Below are 23,804 nucleotides of genomic sequence, written 5' to 3'. Positions count from 1 at the left end.
TTTTGCAAGGTTTATTGCTATAAATGGTAGAAATAGCAAAACTTTGACACAAAGAAGTTGATAAAATATAGCTTGCTACAAGTTGGTAAGACTGATCCCCATATTTGGAATTCATTATGGAATTTTACCCCATGCTCAGATGGTTACAGATTGTGGGGAGTTTTGCTTTCCTCTGTAGCAGGGGGTCTAGCCCTCCTTCCACCTGGGCTCTACTTGGGCTCTCTTGAGCATACATTGACAACCTTTTATAGAAGCAGGACACTAGCTTCCATGGTTTTTCTGATTTACCTACAGCAGGTTATGTAAATGTCTGTGTTGTGCTGGAGGGGTTTAGGTTGTAGCCATGTTGGTCTAAGGACATAGGCAGACAAGGTTCCTTGGGTGAATTTGATATCTTTTATTAGACCAACCCAAATAGTTGGAGAAAAGTTATTAAGCAGGCTTTTGGGTTCAAAAACCCTTCATCAGGCTAAGGAAGTTTCAGCACTTGGTGTGTGCTCTTCCTGGATGGAACGAAAAGTAAAGAAGCCAGGGGCTGGGCTGGGGAGTCAGTTGCCAGGCAGATTATAATGTATCAAAAATCCAATGTCTATGTTTAGTCCATGATCTCTAGTATCCAGGAGGTTGATGAAATGGAGCTCATAGGTTCGTCTCTGGGAAGTGTTGTGTAAGTTTCCCTTGAGGATCAGGACTGAGAGATTGGAGAGAGAGTGGCCCTCTTGTGAGAAATGTGCCCCCACTGGTAATTGAGTATTTCTGTCTTTGATAGATTTCCGGTGTGTGTTCATTCTGGTGTGCAGTTGTTGTTTGGTCTCTCCTACGTATTTTCCATCGGGGCATTTGGTGCACTGGATGAGGTATATTACATTTCTGGAGGTGCAGCTGTAAGATTCAGGGATGCTGATGGCTCTGTTGTGGGGTGTAATAATAGTGGGGGTGGTGGAGATGTGTTGGCAGGTTTTGCATTTCTTGTCCTGGCACGGTCTGGATCCTTTTGGTGTGTTCTGGGCTTGAGGAAGTTTGCTTCTGGTGATGAGGTTGGCGAGGTTTGGTGCTTGTCTGAAGGCTAGGATGGGTGGCTCTGGGAAGATCTTTTTAAGAATAGGGTCTCTTTCTAGTATGGGTTGCAATTTTTTGAGGATTTTCTGTACAGGTTCAAGGGATGGATGATACGTCATAACCAGCGGTGTGCGATTTGTGGGGGTTTTTCTTCTGTACTGCAGCAGTTCTTCACGTGGTATCCAGGTGGCTCTTTCAAACGTGCAATCTACCTCTCTGGAGGAGTGTCCTTGTTGGGTGAAAGCCTTTTTAAGATTGGTGAGGTGGCAATCCCGGGTGTTCTCTTCAGTACAAATGCATTGGTATTTGAGGGCTTGGCTGTATATCACAGTTTTTTTGGTGTGTTTAAGGTGATTGCTGGTTCTGTGCAGATATGTATGTTGGTCTGTGGGTTTCTTGTATACTGTGGTCTGTATTTTACCCTTCTGGATACTGATCATTATGTCTAAAAAGGAGATGTTGGTGCTGGAGTATTTTAAAGAAAGTTGGATGGAGGGATGGTAACTTGAATTTCTGATGGAACTCAATCAGAGATTGCAGATTCTCAGTCCGAATGATGATGATGTCATCGATGTATCTTAAGTATAGCAAGGGTTTGATGGTGCAGTTCTTGAGGAAGTCTTCTTCCAGGTGGCTCATAAAAAGGTTGGCATACTGTGGGGCCATTTTAGTGCCCATAGCACTAAACATAGTGTTGTGTTGGAGTTGATGGTATCTAATGTAGAGTTTAGATTATGGCAGGTATAGGATAGTTTGGATAGGGATGATCCTGCCTCATGCTGGGGATTGGACTAGATGACCTCTGGAGGTCCCTTCCAGTTCTATTTCTCTATTATTCTATAATACAAATGATTCATTTGTTTTTTGTTTTTTTTTTATTTATTTTTTTTATTTGAGTGGTATTTTTTAAAACTTTTTATTTAAGTCGTTGCTTGCACTCTGGATTCTTTACCTGGTGCTGGTGGTATCTTTGTGTCTAATATGGGATTGCTAGAGAATGCAAAATTTCCTTTATAATTATATTAATATATCTAGTCATATATAATTGTATTCATATGTATATTTATGCATGACAGAGAGAAAACATCCCATTTTTATATGATCTTTGTAACTCTTCTTCACATTTGATTGAAAGCTGTTTTTCCCTGGAGATGTGGCTAGTTAATCATGAAGTGAGAACATTAGCGCAAAAACCTGATGCTGATCCATTTGTGCTAGTTAAGACACAGGAAATAGGTCTCTTAGGAGCTGTTTCCTACTAAACCTGATCATACAGAGAAAGATGCTACTTGATGTTGCAGGGAACCAAACAAACATTCATAAAACACTGCTGCCAGGAGACTAATAGCAAATACTGACTCCCTCCCTCCCTGCCTTCACCTCGCTGACTCGCATGTGCTCTCATCTCTATCTGTATTGCGCGCACTCTCGCTTGCTTGCTCGCTTGCTCTCGCTCTGTATCTATATCTCCCCCCCATCCCCTCCCCACCTCCTGCCATCATAAACAAAACAATCAGTACAGATAATGGCAAGAGAACAGAAGAAGTGGGGGTTGAGGAAAAGGAAAGGTTATCTTGTTAATGTAAGCATTGTGTTGTCATTGTCAGACGCTTCCCAAGATGTATTTTTCAGTTGTCTGTAGTTGTACTAGGATGTAGTTGTATCATCCCTAGAAAAATCCCTCCAAATTAATTAAATTTGAAACATTTCAGTAGAACCCTGCCAGCACTTGCAGCTAAAATCTTCAAAGAACCTGTCTTATTGTTCCAAAGCCTCTTGCAGCATCTAATGCAGGGGAGGGCAAAATATGGCCCATGAGCTGGGTCTGGACCACCAGGCCATTCTATCTGGCCTGCGGGGCACCTAAAAAGTTTAGAAAATTAATATTTATCTGCTTTTGGCTGCCTGTTAAAAATGATGGAAGCCAGGGGCAGTAGGACCCAGGGGAAGCTGGCAGGACTCAGGAGCAAGGCTGGCCTGGCCCCATTCCCCGCAACCAGAAACCTCTGCCTGCTCTGGCTTTCACTGCTTCCCTGCACACGTGCGTCAGCATCACGTGGCCAAGGGCTGCATCGCCGGACCGCGGGAGCACTGGGCCACACCAGTACCTGGGGCCAGGAGAGGGAGGGGGTGTGTGTGTGTGTGTGTGTGTGCAATGAGGGAGGGAGAGAGAGAGCAATGAGGAAAGGAGTGTGAGTGTAGTGAGGGAGGCACTGTGCATGTGTGTGCGTGTAGTGAGGGAGGCACTCTCTGTGTGCGCACGTGTGTGTATATTCATAGGGTGAGTCCCACAAGCACACCCCACAATACACATGCACCCACGCCCCCCCTCTCACTTCCATATACGCAGAGCCCCACTCCCACACCCCTGCATGTACCCTAGCCACCCTCCCCCCGACACATAGCTGACCCACAAACTCCATACCCACCCACATACCCCGCACTCCACACACCTATCCACACCCCCCACATACCCACACCCTCCCCATGCTGTGCACCCACCCACATATACAAGGGTAAGACTTCATTTTAATCTGTTGTGTGATCGCCTTTGTGTACACTACACAAACCCATGTAAATCAGGACAAAAATATTTTTTGAAATCAGATTAATGAATGTTGTAGATGTTTGATTTTTAGATTATTATTTGGTAATTTTCTGGTTCTGAGCTGGAAAAACCCCTTGCTGAAAGGAGCTTTTCTGGGGGCAAGGGGAGGAGCTTCCGGTGGCAAAGGCTGGGGGTTACGGGAATGGGATTTCCAGTCCCAAGATGGTGACTGGGGGCGTGGCACCTGTCAAGAGGTAGGGCTACCTGTGTGGTGATCAACAGCTTGCCAAAACTTGATAAGCGGCCCTCTGCCCAAAATAATTACCCACCCCTGATCTAATGCTATCCAAGCTGTACCTGGACCATCCCCATAGAGCCAGCAGAGGTCAATTGCTTCAGCCTAGGACTACAGGAACCTATTTTACAATAGCTGCTCTGAGCTGAGGTGCCACCAGGAAGATTTTCTCTCCTATACTTCCAGTAATCCCTTTCCTAACATACAGGCAGCACAAAGGAAGAAGCTGAGAATTTGAATGCAAGGGTAGCAAAGAGCTGGATCAGGGAGGGAAAAGAGTTGATTGTACCAAAGTTTGGAGAGCTGGGACTTGACAATGAGGACAGAGAAGAAGTGAATGTATGCATGTCTATGTGCGTACTGTCTCTGTCTCTCTTTCTCTCTGTCTCTCCTATGTTAAAAGGACATTCTTAAGGTTGGAAAGTAAAGCATGCAAAAATAAGGTAAGGCTAAAATTCAGGTTGTCTGTTCAATATTAAAACGGCTCCCTTAACCTATATTACAGTATAATTTTAAAGACACTTTTTCTACAGAAACCCTGCCTTATTCAGTGCATAGGATGGAGAGTGTTTACTTAATGAGTAAGTACCCTATTTACTAGAATAGAGATGACCCTGATTATAAGACAACCCCCCACAACAAATATATTATTTATAATTTTCCAGATATAGAATCTAATTACTGGAGGTTTGCCATGAATTTGTCTCCCTCCCACTAGTATAACAATGAAAGTAAGTCTTGGGGGGGGATCAGGTAACACTTTGTGCTCTGCGTTTCCCCAACTTTTTCCCTTAGCAGAGCCTTCCTCCTCTTATTACTGTCAGACTCTGCTCTTCCTGAGCGTGTAGAAGTAAGGAGCAGATTCAAAAACAATAACCTTGAAATTAAACATGGCTGTGGCAATTTGCATATATTACCCATACACTTTTAATACATCCAGAATTGATGCATGTTACCTTTTTTTGAAGCTGCTGCAAATTTTAGCACAGGTGCTCCATTAACACACTTTTGAACTGCATTTTGGCACATATTTTTATATGTAGTATAAACTGCACATGATGTTAGTCCAAAGCCAAAGGCTTGTGATTTACTACATCGTTCATTGGGCTGCATCCCATTAGAGCCAACACCATTTCAAGCCATGGTGACCCCACAGCTCAACACTGCTAGGTATGTGTGTATACTCCAGATACCCCCACAAAGGGGTTAATACCTTTGTGCCAATTAGCCCCCACTTATGACTGGAACTGGGTGTTCTTGTCACAAGTTCTGGTGTGCTTCAAAAATATATATGCAGATTCAGATTAGGTGCAGGGCAGCCTAGTCCAGCTTCACTGTTTGGAGAGTGGGGCTACACTAATCATATATGCCAGGCTGAGAGAGGGGGTGACAGGGATTCAGTTAGAGCAGGAGTAGACAAAATATGGGCTGGATTAGCTGACCAGGCACTTTCATCTGGCCCGTGGTGCCCCGCAAAGAACTGCACCCCGCCCAGCCCTTCCACCCATGAGGGTGGGAGCAAAGCGCCTCCATGTGTCCAACCCCCTTTGCTTCCACCCTCGCAGGTGGAACGGCTCTGCCCAACAAGCAGCTTCCGGGAAGGGCTCCTGCTGCAGCCAGAACCTGCTCGCTTGGGGCAGCAGGTAGGGAAGTGGCAGGGTTGGCGGGGAGGGGACTTGCAGCTGGGCAGGAGTGCAGTGTGGAGCCTGCGCCCAGAGGGACATAGGGAGTGCAGAGCTCAGATGGGCAGGGTATGGGTGTTGGTGAGGGTAGGGGGGAATAGGGATCCCCCACACACTCTCTCCATGGCATGCAGCCCCAGCTGCCAGCAGCAGCAGACAGGGAGGTCAGGGTGCTTATACCTGGCACAGGTGCCTGGTGGGGCATGGCTGTGGCCAGCGCTGCATGGGGGGAAGGGCTGGAGCCTGCCCTATTGCTGGGGCTTTGCGTCATGCGCTTGCAGCTCCAGCACTTGCAGTGGGGGAAGCCTCACGCTGGAGCCTGCTGCCTCCCCCTCCTCCCTGCTGCATAGGTCCCCACACTCTGCCAGGAATGGAGGGAGCCCCACCCCCTGCTTCCCTGTGGAGGCCAGCATGGGGCTTCCCCTGTGGGAATGCAGGAGCTACAGGCATGCAACACAGACATCCCGAGATAGAAGTGTCTGGGCGGGCTGCATGGGGGTGCGCTCCTTGCCACCGGCACAGCGTTGGCTGTTTCTGTTGCAGGGGCTCCATGCCTACAGTTCCGCACTTGCAGTGGGGAAGCCCCACGCTGGACTCTGCTGGGAAGCAGGGGGCAGGGCTCCCTCCACTCCCTGCAGAGTGTGGGGACCTGCGCAGCAGGGAGCAGGGGAGACAGCAGGTTCCAGTGCAGGGTTTCCCCCGATATGAGTGCTGGAGCTGCAGGCACATGACATGGAGCCCTGTTGATAGGGCAGGCTCTGCTCCCTCCTCCTGTGCTGCGCTGCCCGGAGGCATGCTTGTGCTGACCTCCCTGCCTGTTGCTGCTGCTGCCAAGCAGTGGGGGCTGCATACCATGTGGAAATGTATGGGGGTCCTGACCCCCCCCCAGACACCCAACACCCTTCTCCCACAACCTCCATCAGTATATACATACACTCCAACATACTCTATGCCCCCTACATAGCCACACTGTCTCACAGCTCTACCACACACACACACACACACACACAAAGTGACACGTCATTTTTGAGTTATCATGCAATCTCTTTTATATACGGTACACAATCACACGTCATGACAAATATTTTGTAATAAAATTAAAATAGATTATAGTAGGTATTTGACTTACAGTGTATGATTTGGTTTTTTCTGGTTCTAGGATGGAATCCCCCCTTTCCCCAGGAGTATGGGGGGCGGTGGTTATCAAGGGGAGGGACTTCTGGTGGCAAAAGTCAGGGGTTAGGGGGCAGGACTTCTGGTCCCAGTATAGCAACCAGGGGGCAGGGCAACTGTTAAGGGCTGGGGCTACCTAAGTGGCCCCCAGTAGCTCACCAAAACTTGTTAAGCAGCCCTCCACCCAAAATAATTGCCTGCCCCTGTGCTAAAGGATGGTTTCAGGTTGGATGTAAGGAAGAACTTCTTTACAGTAAGGGTGAGCAGAATCTGGAATAGACCTCCCAAGGAGGTGGTGCAGCCCCCAACTTTGGAGGTCTTTAAGAGGAGACTGGACAGACACCTTGCTGGGATCATTTGATCTTGGCAGTATTCTGGCCCAGAGCAGGGGGTTTGGACCCAAGAATCTTTCAAGGTCCCTTCCAGCTCTTAATTTCGATGGTATGATGATTTCTGGATAAACAGTATGCAATATCATGGTTTAAATTACTTGAAAAAGTGTCGACCATGAGGGGGACTGTGCTTGATGGGCACTTGTCAGCAGTGGCAGTGATCTCTCACAGTCAAGGATGATTACTGCCATGAGTCAAGGGTTGTAGATGAATTTGTTTAGGGCTAAGAAGGGCTATCCTAGAGCCACAGAATCCAACAGCTGCCACAGGTGCTGGTTAAAGGGAAGGTTGGACCACAGATTCCTTGGTCTTATTCCCTTCCATTTCTGTTGTTTTTCTGCCTCTGGGGTGAGAGTTTTCCTCAAAGAAAGATTTACCTTCTTTTGCAAGGCATCACTATGTAGCCCTGCCCTGGGTTAGTTTTCCTAACTTCTGTTATCAACGCCACAGTTAATGTTTGCCTTGAGAGTCCTTGAAGCATTTCCTTTGGCTTCAGCATTTCTTTTGTCCTTTTCCTTGGCTGTGTTGGGCGTATAGCAGTTGTTTTGGTAAATGTGCATCAGAGATGTCCACTGCAACTGATGTTGAATAATCAGTGTTTCTATGCTGATGGTATTAGCATCGGTAAGGACACTGGCATTTGTGTGTTGATCTTCCCGCTTCGAGGTAGCACTGGCATTCCAGGCTTTTCAGGTGGTCTCTGTAGGTCACCCATGCTTCACAGTTATAGAGGAGTTGGGATTACCACTGCCTTATATAGTATGAGCTTTGTTTGAGTTCTGATGTTGTGATCATTGAGCACATGATGATTTAGTCTTCTGAAGGCAGAGCTGGCATATCAGATCCTCTACTGGATCACCTCATTGATGGTGGCCTTCTTTGAGAGATGGCTTCCAAGGTATGCAGAGTTCTGCTTTCTCCAGCTCCTGTATGTCACTGCGGATCTTTGCCAGGGGAATTGATTGGCTTGCAGAAGGCTGGTGAAGGACCCTTGTTTTTCTGACATTAAGGGTCAGTCCCTGGCACTGGTGTGCTTGAGAGAAGCAGTTAAGGGTCCTCTTTAATGGGCACGTCTACACGTGCGTTAACACACAGGAATAACAGGTACTAACTTAATGCATGATAATTGGCAGTACTATACAGTGGTGCCAGTGCACATCTTTTAAGTGATGCTAATGTGCAGTAGACTAATACTGCTGCACATTAGTGCATTAGCATGGCTTTCACTGTGACATGCTAATGTGCAGTAGAATTAGTCTACTGTGCTTTTAGTGTCTCATGCTGAGTATATACAATGACAGCACAATTATTGGCATACTGAAGTTCCACAGTTGAGGCTGAAGCAACTTTGGGTTTGGCAGGGAGGTAGGAGAAATTTGAAAAGGTTTCCATCCATCCTGTGCTAGGTGCTGACACCATGTGGCAGATGGTCCTGGATGAACATCTTGATGATGGCAACAAAGATAGAAACAGAATTGGTGTGATCATGCAACCCAACTTGACACCAGTTCAAATGGTGAAGGGCTCCGTAGCAGAGACACTGCATAGGATGGAGGCAGTCATCTGGTCGTCAAGGAGTCTTAGGAAGGTGATAAATTTCCTAGGGAAACCAAACTTAGTGCTTGATGGGCACTACCATATGTCTTACTCGATGGGCTGCACCAACCTTTTCTTATGGTAGGTTTCCATTAACATCTTGGTGAAGTTCAAGCATTTTTGGTGAAGTTCAAGCATTTTTGGCAGCAAGGGGAAAGTTTCAGAGCTGACTCTGGCCCTTCTGGTGCCAGTCAGGTGTTGCAGTACTTTCAGGCCCAGTGCCAATTCCCTGTGGAGGGAATACCCACCCATTTTTTTTAAGGACCAAAACAAAACAAAATGGATTTCATTCTCATTTTGCTCAATGTGGGCCATATGTTTTATGGTCCTGCTCAGTGAAGACTACATTTAATGAAGTTCATAGTTGGTTTCCATTGCTGATGACATGCTGCTTTCGGCAGCAGTTTAGTGATAGACAATGTATTTAGTGAGATTTCCTTGTATCCGATTACAAGGTGAGGGTTTTTTTTCTCCAGGCCACCTGGGAGGAAAAACCTCATCTTGTTCTTGAGTAAATACAGTATTCAGCTTGTAGTCCCACATGTTATTTGCTGTACTCTAGTCAAACCCTACTCTGAAGAGAGAATTATTAATTTGGTATGGTCTTTTCTATGATCTGCATTCAGAGTAGGTGAGTGCTTCCTGACCATTAATTAATTTATTTTTTTTATCAAATCGGAGTTACATGTAATTTCCCTTCCACTGGTGGGGAACTGAAGCTCTTAGATTAAACTAAAACAATTTGCTAAGTCTGGACGCCCAATTTGAGGCATTATGTTGAGCTGAGTTTTGAATGCTCAGCATTCTGTATATGCTTCACCACAGCTCCCATTGGCTGAGTTTGGTGTCTTACTGCAAAGCAGAGTTTTAAGCAATATTTTGAAATAGAGTAATGAAGTGATTATGCAACTATCTACAGAAAACTCCTCCCAAGTGTGAGGGGTAGCATAAGAGGTGCTTTTTTGAAAGTTAAGAAGTGAATGACAGAGGCTCACATAAGCTGGCATTTTGATAGTGATTGAGAGAAATAATAGGGCTAAAGAGAGTTTATGATGAGTTCTGAAATTGAAGATGACATTGGTCTCTTTCATGTCAGAATCTTGCTTTCCACAGAGTAGGTCTGTCCTGAGCACTAAGTTGTGGGTGGGAAGAAATATTATTCTCTGATGTAATTAAAGACTATTTCATAATATATATGGACAAGCTTGTTGAATTCATATTCAACGGGCATCCTTAAATCTGGCATTGAATGTAGTTACATGAGCTTGGAGGGTGCTCTGGTGCTCTGTAACTACAGCGTATTGGAGCAGACTTGATTAATCAAATCTGTTGGAGCATGGCAATTACCACACTCTAGCCAGTCTCTGTGTCTTGTGTATCAGTGCCCTTGCATTTTAAAATGGCAGCGGGGGTGCTTTATCTAAAGCTCACTTGACGAGCTTTAGATAAATCGCCCCCACCACCATTTTGAAGCGCAGGGATGCTGATACACGAGTTGCTGTGGGTACTTTAATTAGAATACTTATTTTATTATAAATTTTTAAATAATACAAAATTCAGTACTTTTCAAAAAAAATACTATGCATCCATATTCAGTGGTGTTATTTGTAACTGCAGATCCCTCCAAAAAAATCTGCTACTATATGCTGTGTACAAGCTTATTGATTGTTACAAGACTCAAACTTCACAGAGATTTATATGGAAGGAGGATGTAGTGCCTTGGAATGTTGAATTTAACTGTATTATCTAAGCTACAAATAATTTGAAAGATTTACCTTTGTTTCTGTTATTTAACTGCACTGCAATGTCTTGTTTCTTTTGGTATAGGATATATTGCAGTGTTGTGTATATAAATTTTTACCAGGGTTTTACACAAAAATATGTTTTGTGGCAAAAGCCTGCTGAGCTGTGTTTCTTGCTGAGTTTTTAGAATGCCCTTGTCCTGCTAAATATAATGTACCTTCTTGGTTTACATCAATAATAGCATATACAGGTGGATTTTGCTATTCAGGAAGAAAACTGCTTTCTAAATAAAGAAGTAAGCTTGATGCAGAGATTTTCGCAGCTAGTTACTCTTCTTAGTAAATCAGAATTTTAAGTTAAACCCTCTGCAGGTGTCCAATTTTCTCTACGTTCAGTTCCATGTAAATCAAAATCTGTGTTATATTGCAAAGAAAAGAGTGCCTGATTGCTGCAATATTAAAGATTTTTTAAAAGGACACATCTGTTGATTATGGCAGTAATACTCTAGTTAAGGTTGAGAACCCTCTTCCTTTCTAAGCACCTAATTCTAAGCACCTTATTCAAGCACTTAAGTTTTTGATGAAGACCATTTTGCTGTCCCTGACTATACAAAATGTGAAAAAAACATGGGAAACAAGTTTTGTTTCAGATGTTCAAACTTATAGTGGATATAATGCTCAGTAAAAAACATATGAGAAATAGTGATGTGTTTCAAAGTCAGCAACATGAATGTTGAGTCCATCATCTTTCATTGCTGTTGATAATGATTAGTAGAGAATCAAAAATGGTCCTTTTCATTAAAAAAAAAAAAATCAGTGGAAGGCTCTGACTTCTGATAAATGTTGAAGCAAATGCATATTAGTCACTAGGAAATGCCTGTTGACTGTAATGGCACTGCTGATATGGGTAAAATTATGCAGATACTTCATTATACGATAGTTTCAAGATCTAATTAAGAATAAACCAACAGGAAAATAAGATAAGAGCAGGTAAGGCCAAAGGTGAAAAGGAATTATGTGTACTTAAATATGTGATACGTGCATTTTAAATGTTTTGTTATTTTCTGGTTTTGGATAAGTTGTGGTCTGATGATCATACTACATAAGAATCTGCCAAATTGCGTAACTCCAGATATAAGTATCTGCATGAAGAAAGATAAAAACAGATTATTGTTTATTGCTGTGTGTGACTCCACGTTCGAGTGTAGAGTTTTTCACTTGAGTCTTGATATCATGCATGTGTATTCTTGAAATATATTGATTTGAATTATGACCAGTCAATGTTCTCTCAAAACAACAGCAAGGAAATTGACTACCAAAGTGCTACAATGATAAGTAGTATTTTGGATGAGATTTTTTTCAGTTCAAAATTGTGATTTGTACATGTAACTATAATAGTGATATGTATAAAGTACAGCATAAGAAAGACATTTGGTTCTCATGTAACCTGTAACTACATAAATAATAATAGCTCCCTGATTTTTGAGTGTTTAAAATGCAATTCACATACTTTCTATGTTATATTTAGTTTATGTTATTTTGGACCTGCCTGTAATTTTAATTAGTCTGTGATACTTAAATATCTATATTGCATACGATTACACTGAGGACAAGTGCACTTTTTATTTAAATGCATGACTTTGAGGATAAAAAAATGCTATCTTGTTACTGCATATTTTTGAGTTAGTGTTGTTATCCTTTACATTTAGTTTATGAACAACTTTTTCTGTATGGAAAATATCTTATTTGGACTTCTTGTTTACATTAATAATGCAGTTCTAGGGAGGTTCAAGATGCTGGTTAACCTTTGAAATGTATTACTTGCCTGGTGCTTAAGAGAGATAGATGACGAAGAAGTACATATTAGAGCCTCTCAAAACACAGGATCATCAATCTTCAAGTAGCTTGGCTTCATGCAGTGCACTGCTATCCAGGATGTACAAAGCATATCTACAGCAGCTCATAGAAGCTTGATGCATCCAGCCTCTTATTTTTGCAGACTCTCAGAGGAAATGTCAATTGGACGTTACCGACTGCCTGTGCTTTGCCTTAATATCTCTTCAATAATTTAATATATTGTCTGACTCTGTGCTGAATTCATACTCCATCACTTACCATTTTACTGATTGATGTCTTTGCCCGTGGAATCTAAATCTATGCTTTGAAACCCTACTGCTTACAATATAATAATTCTGTTTGGTCACATGGGTAATTAAAAGCATAAATTTCTGTTGAATAACATAGTTATAAAAATGCTTTGGGTTCTCTCTTTCTAATGGAAGTCCTTTAATTACTTTGTTCTAAATTTGGAAGTTCTGTATTCCCAATTCTGACATTAAAAATTATAATACCAGTGAATAATGTATGTATTTTTAATTTGAGCTTCCAGAAAGTAAAATCAGTCTGTTAACATTAGAGTTCCTATTAACTCTTTGAAGTCATAAATACTCCTAGATTCTATTAATGAAGTTCTGCAGTAAACAATACATATAACTCATTCTTTTTTCAGGAAGAATATACTGTTTTGTGAGCTAACTTAGCATGAGTGATTCTATAAGTTTAAGAAATTTAAACACAATTGCAAAATATCTGTTACTTAATGACTAAGGGCTATATTCTGTGCAGTCCTGCTTATGAAAGTAATCCTAACTTGCTTACTTCAGTGGAGTTATATATGTAAATTAAGATTTGCAAGGTTGTGGTGCAGATACTTCACTGATTTACACCTCATGTAAGCCAGTTTTGGGAGATAAATATTGGCTTATGATTTGGACCTGCATATTTTAAATGAACACTGTCAACTCATAAAACATCATAGTTAGCATTTCACTTGCTTTTACACGTTATAGCAAAATTGTTATCCAGAAGACATATACGTGCACAAGTATGTATGCGTGCATGCACCCCCCCCCCACACACATTCTATTCTAATAAAGGGCTTAGTCCATCTGTCTGTCTGTAATGTTCTTGGAGCACTCTGATTGGTTACTAAAACCAATCGGAGTGCTCCAAGAGTGTTACAGACAGGAGGTGGCAGCAGTGGCGGAGTGTTGCCATGGCGGTGGGGACAGAGGGCACAGAGCAGGGGGGCGAGGCCAGTGGTCCTGGCTTCATCCGGCCCTGCTCCTTGGAAGTGATGACAGCGTGGGGTGCTGGCAGAGGAGGCTGGAGGGGATGGTGGGGCAAGCTTCCTTCCTCCCCCTGCTCCTGGGAGATGGCTGCGGTGGGGGGGAGGGGGTGGTTTAGAGTTAGCATGCTCCCCCCCCCGTCCCTCCATCTTTCTTGACGCGCAATTTGCTAGTGCAAACATATTTTCCCTTATATTTTTAATTTGTTCACTTACTGCTTGTGACAGAATATTCATTTTTTCCCCAGAATAGTTGGTCAGTTTTCTTGTGTGTCTATGCTGGTTTTTCGCAGAACAATACAGGACCATGAAGGTAGCAGGGAAACTCTGAAATAGATACAGCACCTGATACTGCTAACTTACCTTTTTAAAATTAACTAGAATTCAGATTGGCTGTCTCTTTTCATTTGAGCCCTTCAATAAAGTGCATAATAACCAGACCAAAGGAATGGTTATTCATTGGTGAGCAGTGTATGCTTTACCGATTTATTTTATGTCCCTACTTTGTTAACCGTACCTACCTTAGCATAGATTCTCTACACAGCATTTCATAATTTCATAGGCATGAAATTACCTATCTTTTAGGTGAATGTTACACAAAGATGTACAGTGATAATATAGGTTAGTTGAGCTATTATTTCCATCTTGGATATAATAACCGTTATAATTTGAACTGGAATATTTATTTTTTTTTATGTACAGGATGAAGATGGGGTGGACGAGGACAGCAGTAGAGTTGAGCCAGTTGGACATGCAGATACTGGTTTGGAAAATGCAACAAATTTTTCCCTGGAGTAAGTTTCTGGATATAATTGCATTTTTAATGTTTAAGAATCCAGATAAAGTAGCAAAGAACTCTTATGAATGAGCAAGAACACACAAAAATGCATTTTTAATTGGAACTGCTCATAAGACCTTTTGCCCATTGAACCAATAAGAGCTCTTCACCTGTTCTGAAAATCATTATAGTAGAGATGTCACAGCATTGAACAGAATATCTTCGTATCCGTGGTGAAGTAGGAACTGGTAAATTTTCTACCTTCATAGAAGGTAGAGTGAAAGAGGGGAATGGGCTCAACTGGCTCTCTAGAAAATAGCGGTTGGATGTAAAAGACATAAACAACTCCCCACAATTCATAAAAGAGTTCAGAGGAAAAGTTTTCTGTGGCAATCTCAAATGTGGAAGGCCTACCCAAACGAGCAAAACTCCAAGCTCAACTCACTTTTCTGTTTTGCAACTATCTTGAAGGTGCTCTTTCCTGTAGGAAAGGTTTAGCCAATTAGGATTTCACAGTGAAACCTGCAATGGAGCAAGTTTGGCCTTTTGAGTTTCATTTCAAAGAGAATGCCCCAGACCACATTCTGATATTGATTAGGACATGGCCTGTAATGCTTTTACATTTTTTACGTTTGTCCTTTTATCGGTAGAAATACTGATTAGTGTAGGTATTAAAAATAGTGAATTAAGTGTATGATAAGCACAAGAGTACGGTATTAAGATTTAATCTGTTACATATATTAACAAATACTGTAATGCTGGCCACGTCTGCACAATATGCTGACTGTGCAGTAACACTACTGCGCAGTAGCGTCATGTGACGAAAAACATGACATGACACTACCGCTAAGTCTTTGGCTGCTGCGCAGTAGTGTCACAAAAGAAGCATGTGGGTGCTACTGCCCAGTAACTCGGACGACTGTTTGTTTAAGTACCAAATGACTGCACAGTAAAAACTGTGGAGTCAGTGTCTTGTGCATATGCGGCTACTGTGAATTAAAAGTGCTATTTCTTAATTGAAGTATGTAAAATATGCATCAAATTTAATGCCTCTTGTTTTTATTTTTGAATTGATTTTTATATGGACATTTTATCATGTGTTCCTTTTTTTTTTCTTTTGTTTGTTTTTTTTTATATCACATCTCTTCTGTACACTTACAGGCAAAACTCATAAATTCAGAAGCGTAGTGGGAGCTTTTCTTAGTATTGTTGGAGGGCTTGTACAGGCACATGGGGAAGTCAGATTTAGGAGCAAAATTAGAATTACCTCTGCTTGGATGGTTTGGTACACAGCAAAGAACATTGAAAGCCACTTAGAATGGATTGATTAGGACAGGGCAGATTTCTTTCCAGACCCATTTTAGGGAGCTAAACAGTAGTAGCAGCAGAAGCTCTTCCTTAAGCTAAATTGAATGTGTGGCAAAAAGGATGCCTGCCCTAGTGCAAGCATAGAATAAGCCAAAGAAAAAATAGATTCAGTTATGATCTAAATAAGTCAGTTTTCATTCTTTAGGTGTCTTTATAGTAGATTCTGTGTAATTTAATGCCCTTCGTGAATGTTCTAGTTTCATCAAATTGATCACAGTTACCGTTCTCTGCCCTCATCTCATTTGCTTAAAAGAAAACTGAGACCGAATGGAAAGAAAAAGTGCCCTTTGGAACAGGGATGTGTAGAGCAGAGATGAAGAACAAAAGGCATCTCTTAGAATGCTTTCAGGACTTGAACAAAATTAGTTGGTTCCTGTGAGTTGTTTTGTGCAGCTCAGTGAAAACCTCTGACTAATGAGCAGTGAGACTCAAAAAAACGGAAAAAAAAAAAGAAAAAAAAAGTTAGCGCGCCTGAAGACTGGTGGAAAATAACATTGGATACTCTAATGCTGTTAACTAAGTGGTTTGTTTCCCTGTATTTGTAAAACTGTATTCAGTTTTCATCATCCTATCCCAAACAAAGCACAGGAGACATGGAAGAGCTATAGGGATGGGTAATAAAAACAAAGTATGGAAGAACTTTTCACAGGAGTAATTGGGAAGATGAGGATAGGCTTGATTAGACAACAAAATGTGTAAAAGGAAGAATAATTGTGTGCAAAATGTAAAGCAGCCAATTGCAGACAAGTGCAAGGAAAAAACTCCCTCACTGGCAGGCTGTTCAATTATCCATAATTGTCAGTTTTGGAGTTTCTTATTCTGTCCTCTAAATGATGTGATACTGGCTCCTGTCAAACGCAGTATTCTGGATTAAATTATTGTAATTTGGTATGGCAGTTCTGGATCTGATCCAGAAATGTTGATGCAAGTGGGCAATCTCTTATTGATATCAGTTAGCATTGGATTTGGCCCTGTGTTCCTGTGCAGATTATGGAGATGTAATCTTGGTGTGCTCTCTGGAGGCAAGCCACTTATCAAATGTACCATATATAGTATTGGATAATATTCCAAATGTGTGCTGCACTACTGGTGGGCATAAACCACAAATTCAGATTTGAATCCAGACCTGAGATTTCCCAAAGTTGTCGTATATGGATGAGGGGGGGTTGGCTTAATCCATCTGTGGCTTGTAGCTGTATGGCTTTTTGGATCCTAGTTTAATTTTTCCTGGGGGGGGGAAGGGTATAAACAAAAGCAGGTAGGGAGTGTTGCTTAAGGCGTATTGCTTCTCAGTCTCTTAGAGGCTAAAATAAAGTATAGTGATATCAGTATAACTTTTTTCTGAGTTCATATTTTTATTTAACTATCTTTTCATAGTTCTCTTTTAAAAGCAAATAGCAAAAATGAGAACCAAATCTGCCCCTTTGCTTTGGAAAGCTGAGTTGAGAGTTTAATTTGAAGAGCCAGAATTAAGGATCTATATACACATAAGAGAAATAATTGTAGTAAACTTACTATATAAAAAAGTAGAAATTTAAACCATGAAATGTTCTTCATATACCAAAAAGCAAAGGGATCAATTTAAAAATGCAAATGGCCCTCAAATCGATTGATCCATGAGGTAATAAAGACTAGAGTAGACTTTCTATTGGATAGTTGAATAAAGTATGATAAAGACATTAACAGCCTTTACAGCTTTTAAGGAAAATTGATTATGTTCAATATTTACATATTTTGGCTGTTACAGTACAGTCCAAAAAGTGCATTTCATACTGCTCTGAAGCATCTTTGATACAAAAATTTAAAAAAGAAATATTTTAAATATATACTAGTAACCTAAGGAAAAGAAAAACAATGAAAACTTTATCATTATTTTGCATAACGCCAAGTCATATAGCAGATTAAATTTACTTAAAACTTTAGATCATTTTCATTTGTTTTATTAACAAAATTATTTTTGATGATTGATTTCGTTTCATGCCATCAGACTAATATTCAGGTATGTAGTGTTTAACACTGCTTTCATCACCATTACTTAAGTTCTGGAATATGTTCTGTTTTTGTGTATGTGCGTTTATGTGGGTTTTTTTGGTTCATTTACGGTACATGTTCATGTTCCCTCATTCATCATTGTCTCACAGTGATATGGTAAAGCTCGTAGAAGTCTCCAACGACGGTGGGCCTCTGGGAATCCATGTAGTGCCTTTCAGTGCCCGAGGCGGAAGGTAATGTATTGTGTAGGATTTTAATTGAATCATAACTTGCTGTGTTTTATCTTACGCTAACACTTGTGTAGTTGCCATTATATTTGTTTGAAATACAGCATAGTGTTTAGGACAAATTTTTGCTGATTAAATAAATATATCTCACCTCACATTGGTACAAAGGCTCTATTTATTATGAAGTAGGGTAGCAGAATCTGACAATTTATTGTAGACAGTGTATTGTGATATCATGGAGTTACAAGGGTATGGACTATATCATAGTTACATTATTCCTTTTAATTCAGTCTAATTTTATGTATCATTTTCCTTCTGGATCTGCACAGTCATAATTTTCCAAAGTACAGTTTTCTATAATATGTATCTTTACATCTATGTGTATCTTATAAGCTACATTGGGTGCATCTACACATCACCCTACAGCGACGTAGTGGTGTGCTGTGTCACTGTACAGTGTGCTACGACAACGTAGAGGTCATGTGGGTCTACATGTGATGGCCAGCTACGTCGCGGTAGTGATGCGCTCCCCTGGTATAGAATGCCGCTGTGGCAACCTAGTGGCAAACTGTAATCGTGTGCCATGCGCACAACACAGTAAACACCCATACTGCACTATGCTTTAGTACTTCCAAAGGAAGTACAGTGACGTGTAGATGCGACTGCTGAAAGAAAAATATACTATATACTGTTTGTGGTACTGAAGAGTGTCCTTTTTTAAAAAGGTAAAAAGATAGATGTATGGAATGGGTTTTGAGATGTAAGAGCCTGTTGTCAGAGAATATGAGCATTTTTTAAACTGCATTTTTGCCAAAAAGCAAGAATTCCTGAAGTTAAAGTGCCAGAAAAAATTGTAGTACAGGTGATTTACATTCAAATACAGGTTTCCCTCAATTTATGCGGGTTCTTTGTATGTGAATTCACTCTTATGTGATGACCCTTTTTATATCCCAAATTAGTTATATGCAAGGTAAATTCACTCTTACGTGGTCAGCTCTGGGGCTCTGCTGGTCCCCACTCACTTGAACCCCTGGGCTGCACTGTGCCATGGTGCAGGCAGGTGGTATTGGCTGCTCCTGGGACTGCTGCAGCAGGGGGCGGGGGTGAGTAGGGACAAGCGGAGGCCCGGGGCTTAGTGAGGTAAGTCTGTAGGGGAAGGCGGGGGGGGGGGGGGGGCCGGCATGGCACAGTACATAGGCTGCTCCTGGAGGTGCAGCAGGGAGCAAAGCAGAGAAAACTGAGTGGGTGCAGGGCGCGGGATGGGGGAGTGCAGCTCTTGCTGCTTCCTGCACCCCGGGAGGGCTGCAGGCTGGGGGGGCCGTGCCGGGCTGTTCCCAGTGGTAGTGCTGGGAGGGCAGGTGGGGGGGGGGCTACAGTGAATTATGGGGTAGCAGCAACCCCCCCTCCTATTGCTGCGGCCTGCCCCCAGTGTTGGGCAGAGTCCAGTGCCGCCCTTGGCCCCAGCCTGCAGCGGCAGCCTGCTTTCCTCCTGCGTGCAGATCTGGGGGCAAGGGCCCCCCAGGAAGAGCCTGGCACAGCCCCCTAGCCTGAAGCCCTCCTGGGGTGCGCATAGCAGCAAGAGCTGCACCCCTATGTCCCGGGCCCTGAACCCACTCAGTTTTCTCTGCTTTGCTCCCTGCTGTAGCCCTGGGAGTGGCCGACAGGCTGCACTGCACCGCTTCTCCCGCCCCTTCCCTAGTCCCAGCCTTACTCCCTCCCTCCCTCCCTCCCCACCGTGGGAGCGTATCCTTATTTCTTACATTGTAAACTGAGTTTCTTTTATGCAAATTCAATTAATGCACAGTTTTCCGGGAACGCATGTACCGCATAAATCGAGGGAAACCTGTACCATTTTTGAGATTGTTAGTAAACAGACCACTACATTTATAAATGCAAGCTTTGCTAAAGTGAGACATTAGTATTTACTATCCTTAATCAAAACATTAATATATTCTGAGGAAAACCGTGTTACTTCTGCGGCAATTATTCTTTATTGTGTTGGATTTAAAGCTTGTAGGTGTGCTGAAAAAGAGATAATCCTTCAAGTATATAACTTGGAATTTATTCTGCGGAAGAAGATTATCTTTGAACTTAATTGCATTCACTATTTCTGCTCTTTAAGGGAAAAAAGGGAATAAAATAAGTATTTAAAGAATGTAATCTTGCATTACTTTTTGAAAGTATATTATGTTCTTTACAAGTCTACCTAGCCAGTAGCAATTTCAGTTTAAATTGATTAAAGTGAGTATCATTTACTGTATATCAATTATTTATATCAGCTGCTTTTCATAAACTACTATGTTTTTCTTTCTATATTGCATACCTATTGATGTGATGTAAAAACTTTACTTCTGGTTATTATTTTAAGCTAGTAGTGCTTCAGTAGCCACAGTGACATGTAGTAGTATGACAAAGCTATTCATTTTGGTGAACTTAAGACAGTTTTCCCTAAGGACTCCAGGAAGGAAAAACAAGCTGCCATAATATGGTGACTATCTCCTCCCATGAGTGACTTGATGTTCAGTGAGTTCAGTCAGTAGGATATGAGTGAGTAGCATTTCAGTCACAATTTGACAAATAAAGGTGGTAGGTTGTGGTGAGTTTTGACCTTTTATACAGGTTGCTGGTCTGTGGCCACCTTAAGTGAAAAGAGAGGACCAGTTGGCTACTTCCTTTTCGCTGTTTAGTTTAATAAAGGTTTAATTTTTTTTTTTAAACATTCAAAGGAGTACTCTAGGGCCTCCTCCTACATGTTTACAGATATGGTGCAGTTAACTGAAACCAGCTACGTGTGCGAAGTAGCTATCATGTGTATTAACTTTTAGTTTTCATTTACATTTGTAGCAGGGTCTCCCCTCCGCTGTGGCAGCTGCATCTCTCAGCCATGGGGTTGTATGGGGTGTCCCTGCAGCTGAAAGCCCCTTAGCTGAGGGGTTCCTAGTTGTGGGAGCTTGCTTTTTGCTGATGCAGGGAGAGCCCAGGATTAGGTGTAATGGGTCTATTGTGCGATCCCGCAATCGCACCTTCTGCCATGCATGTGTGGCATGGCAGGAAACACAGTTGAGTGGATTGCACATTAGATCACCTTATGCCTTTACCTGCATGAGTAGAGGGGCCTTAGATCTCTAAAATTCATAAGGATTTTTCTTTAATAGGGGAAGAGGCACTAGAATTACAAAACAATATCAGTTGTAAAAACCACAAGTTTAGTACTTAATTTGTACCTACTAAAAATAGATGACATATTTGTCAATTACAAGCTGCTGCGTGGTTACTTGTGAAAGATATTGCTACCCTATAATATGAGCAATACTAATGTAAGTTATATATTTAATTTGGCTTTTCAACCTACTAAATTTTTTATTATCTTAAGCTATTAACACTATACCCGTGTAAATCTGTCTTTGAAATTGAAGTGTATTGGAGATATTTTCCTTGTAACACTGAGTTTTATATGATATTTTAGTTGTATGAGATTTGTATAATAAAAACATTGCAATCTTGCAAGTCCTTATTCAAAGGAATAGTTTCTTTCAGTTAGCCGGACCCCTTCTGATTCAGTAAAGGGTTGCAGGCTGTTAGCATGATTTTCAAGAGTAAGATACAAAGCTTAAACTACTTGCGTTGTACAAAGTGGTCAGAAAAAATAGGATGATTACTTTTTAGGACCATCAGAGATATGTTAATGTATCAACAGTCCTATATTTTATAAGCTTTTCTTCCATTTTTCCTTGGTTTCAGATTTTGTTACAGTTTAAAAAAAAAAATTAATGTCTGTAAGAAATGCCACACTCTGAACTTAGACTTGGATAAATGTAAAGGAGCTGAAAATAAAAGTTGTCTACGAAACTAATTTAGATACTTAAATCGATTAACTTTTGTTTAAATACTATAATAATATATTGAAGTAAAATACAAACAATTCCAGACTGTATTGCAGGGAAGTCAGAACCCATTATACTTCGCAGCTATTTTGACAGCAGTATCCAAAATATTGTTTATTCACAGCTCCTTGTTGTTTGTCTTATTTCCCCTAACATTTTGACAATTTCCACATCCTTAATGTTATAGTCCCTCTCACCCACACTTAATCTTTAAATGTAAACTTAGGAAGATTCTAGTAGTGTTTATCTTAGACTGATGACCTTTTTTCTTGTTCTCTTTCTCAATTCATTCCTTATTCCATCATTCTCAACTTGGACAGAAATTATTTCTTGTGCTTGTGCTCAACCTTTTGAAAAGGTAGATAATGTGTGAGCTAAACCTAAATGTTTTGAATTGGCAAAATCTCATAAAGCTTTTCACAAGTGTATAAATTAAATCATTACAAAAGGTTAGATTTTGATAAATGTAAGGTTAAAACTTGGTTGCAATGACACTAGTTACTTTTGTATGTATTTTACCATCACTTTTAATATAGGAGCACAAACATGAATGAATATATCTTCATGCTGCTTCTGTGAGAGTGCAGTGTTGTTATCCCCATTATAATCGAGACATCTGCTGGGACTGAAACACAGCGGGGCACAAGTCCATCAGGGCAATCTAGTTATGGATGATGCAGGGAAGTATAAAGCTTTTTTTGCTTTGGTTTTCACAAATAAAGCCGCCTGTCATGCCTAGTGCAGTTGGCAGTGAAGATAGAGAAGGAGATACATAGCCTAGATTAGTAGAAGAGCAGGTTAGGGTTTACTTAGCAAAGCTAGATGCTTTCAAACTGGCAGGATTGGATGGGGTGCACCCTAGAGTACTAAAGGAATTGGCTGCAGTAATTTCAGAGCCATTGTCTATCCTCTTTTAGAGCTCAATGAGGTCCCAGATGACTGGAAAAGGGTCAATATATAGAGCCTATGTTTTAAAAAAAAGGGAAGAAGGGGAATGTGGTGAACTCAGACAAGTCAGCCTGAACTTGATAGCTGGAAAGATCATGGAACAAGACCCCAAGGAATCTGTTATGAAACACCTAGAAAAAGAGTAAGGAAATCAGGAACAGCCACCATGGGTTCACCAAAAGCAAGTCATGCCAGACCAACTTTATTTCCTTTGATGATAAAGGGATGGGGTCTGTGGATGAGAGGAGAGCAGTAGATGTGTTCTACCTTGACTTTAGCAAGGCTTTTGATGCTGTCTCTCCCAACATTCTCATTAACAAACTAAGGAAATACAGACTAGATTAAAGTACTATAAAGTATAGAATCATAGAAAATTAGGGTTGTAAGAGACCTCAGGAGGTCATCTAGTCCAACCCCTTACTCAAAGCAGGACTGTCCCCAAATAAATCATCCCAGCCAAGGCTTTGTCTAGCCAGGTCTTAAAGACCCCCAATAATAGAGGTTCTACAACCTCTCTGGGTAACCTGTTTTCTGTGGCATAGAGCAAGTACTGCTAGAAAGACAAAATGTACAGGAAGTGTGGCATCCCAAGGAACAATCTGGGTAGGCAGCAAGAACTTCCTGGTGTTGCAGGACAGCAACAAAGGTAGACCCCAGACTCTTGCAGGGGAAGTAGTAAGGGTGACACTTCTTTACTGTAAACAGGTCTTTATATAAATTCCAGTAAATACCATTGTTTCCACACCACACCTCATCAACGTACTACAGATTATATGTAGCATCTTATTCACTCTTAGTCAGCTCTTCAGTCAAAAGCTACCGCTTCACCAGCATCTGAGAGTGTTAGCACTAGACTCTGCCTCTGCTCTTTGCAGCCTTAGGGAGAGGTGATAGCCATCTTGGGGGCCATGAGTCATAGGCTAGAGACAGACATTTAAAAAGCCTGAGCCTGAATTAATTCAATCTTTGCAGGTTAGTCTAACCTCCACAGAT

General features: G+C 41.5%; 1 protein-coding gene across 14 annotated transcripts in view; it reads left to right on the top strand.

Annotated features, from left to right (window-relative positions):
• The window catches only part of PARD3 (par-3 family cell polarity regulator), a 723,581-nt gene that overhangs the window by 371,584 nt on the left and 328,193 nt on the right, over positions 1–23,804 (top strand). For all 14 annotated transcript variants that reach the window (XM_059729155.1, XM_059729152.1, XM_059729148.1 and 11 more), the window contains 2 exons: positions 14,317–14,408; positions 17,902–17,985. In XM_059729155.1, coding sequence (XP_059585138.1) covers positions 14,317–14,408; positions 17,902–17,985 — 176 coding nt within the window. The remainder of the gene's footprint in view (positions 1–14,316; positions 14,409–17,901; positions 17,986–23,804) is intronic.

Source organism: Alligator mississippiensis, chromosome 5 (assembly GCF_030867095.1).
Source record: "Alligator mississippiensis isolate rAllMis1 chromosome 5, rAllMis1, whole genome shotgun sequence".
In the NCBI taxonomy this organism is placed as follows: Eukaryota; Metazoa; Chordata; order Crocodylia; family Alligatoridae; genus Alligator; species Alligator mississippiensis.
Note: the sequence above shows the minus strand (reverse complement) of the source record. Positions and strands in the feature narration are given on the sequence as shown.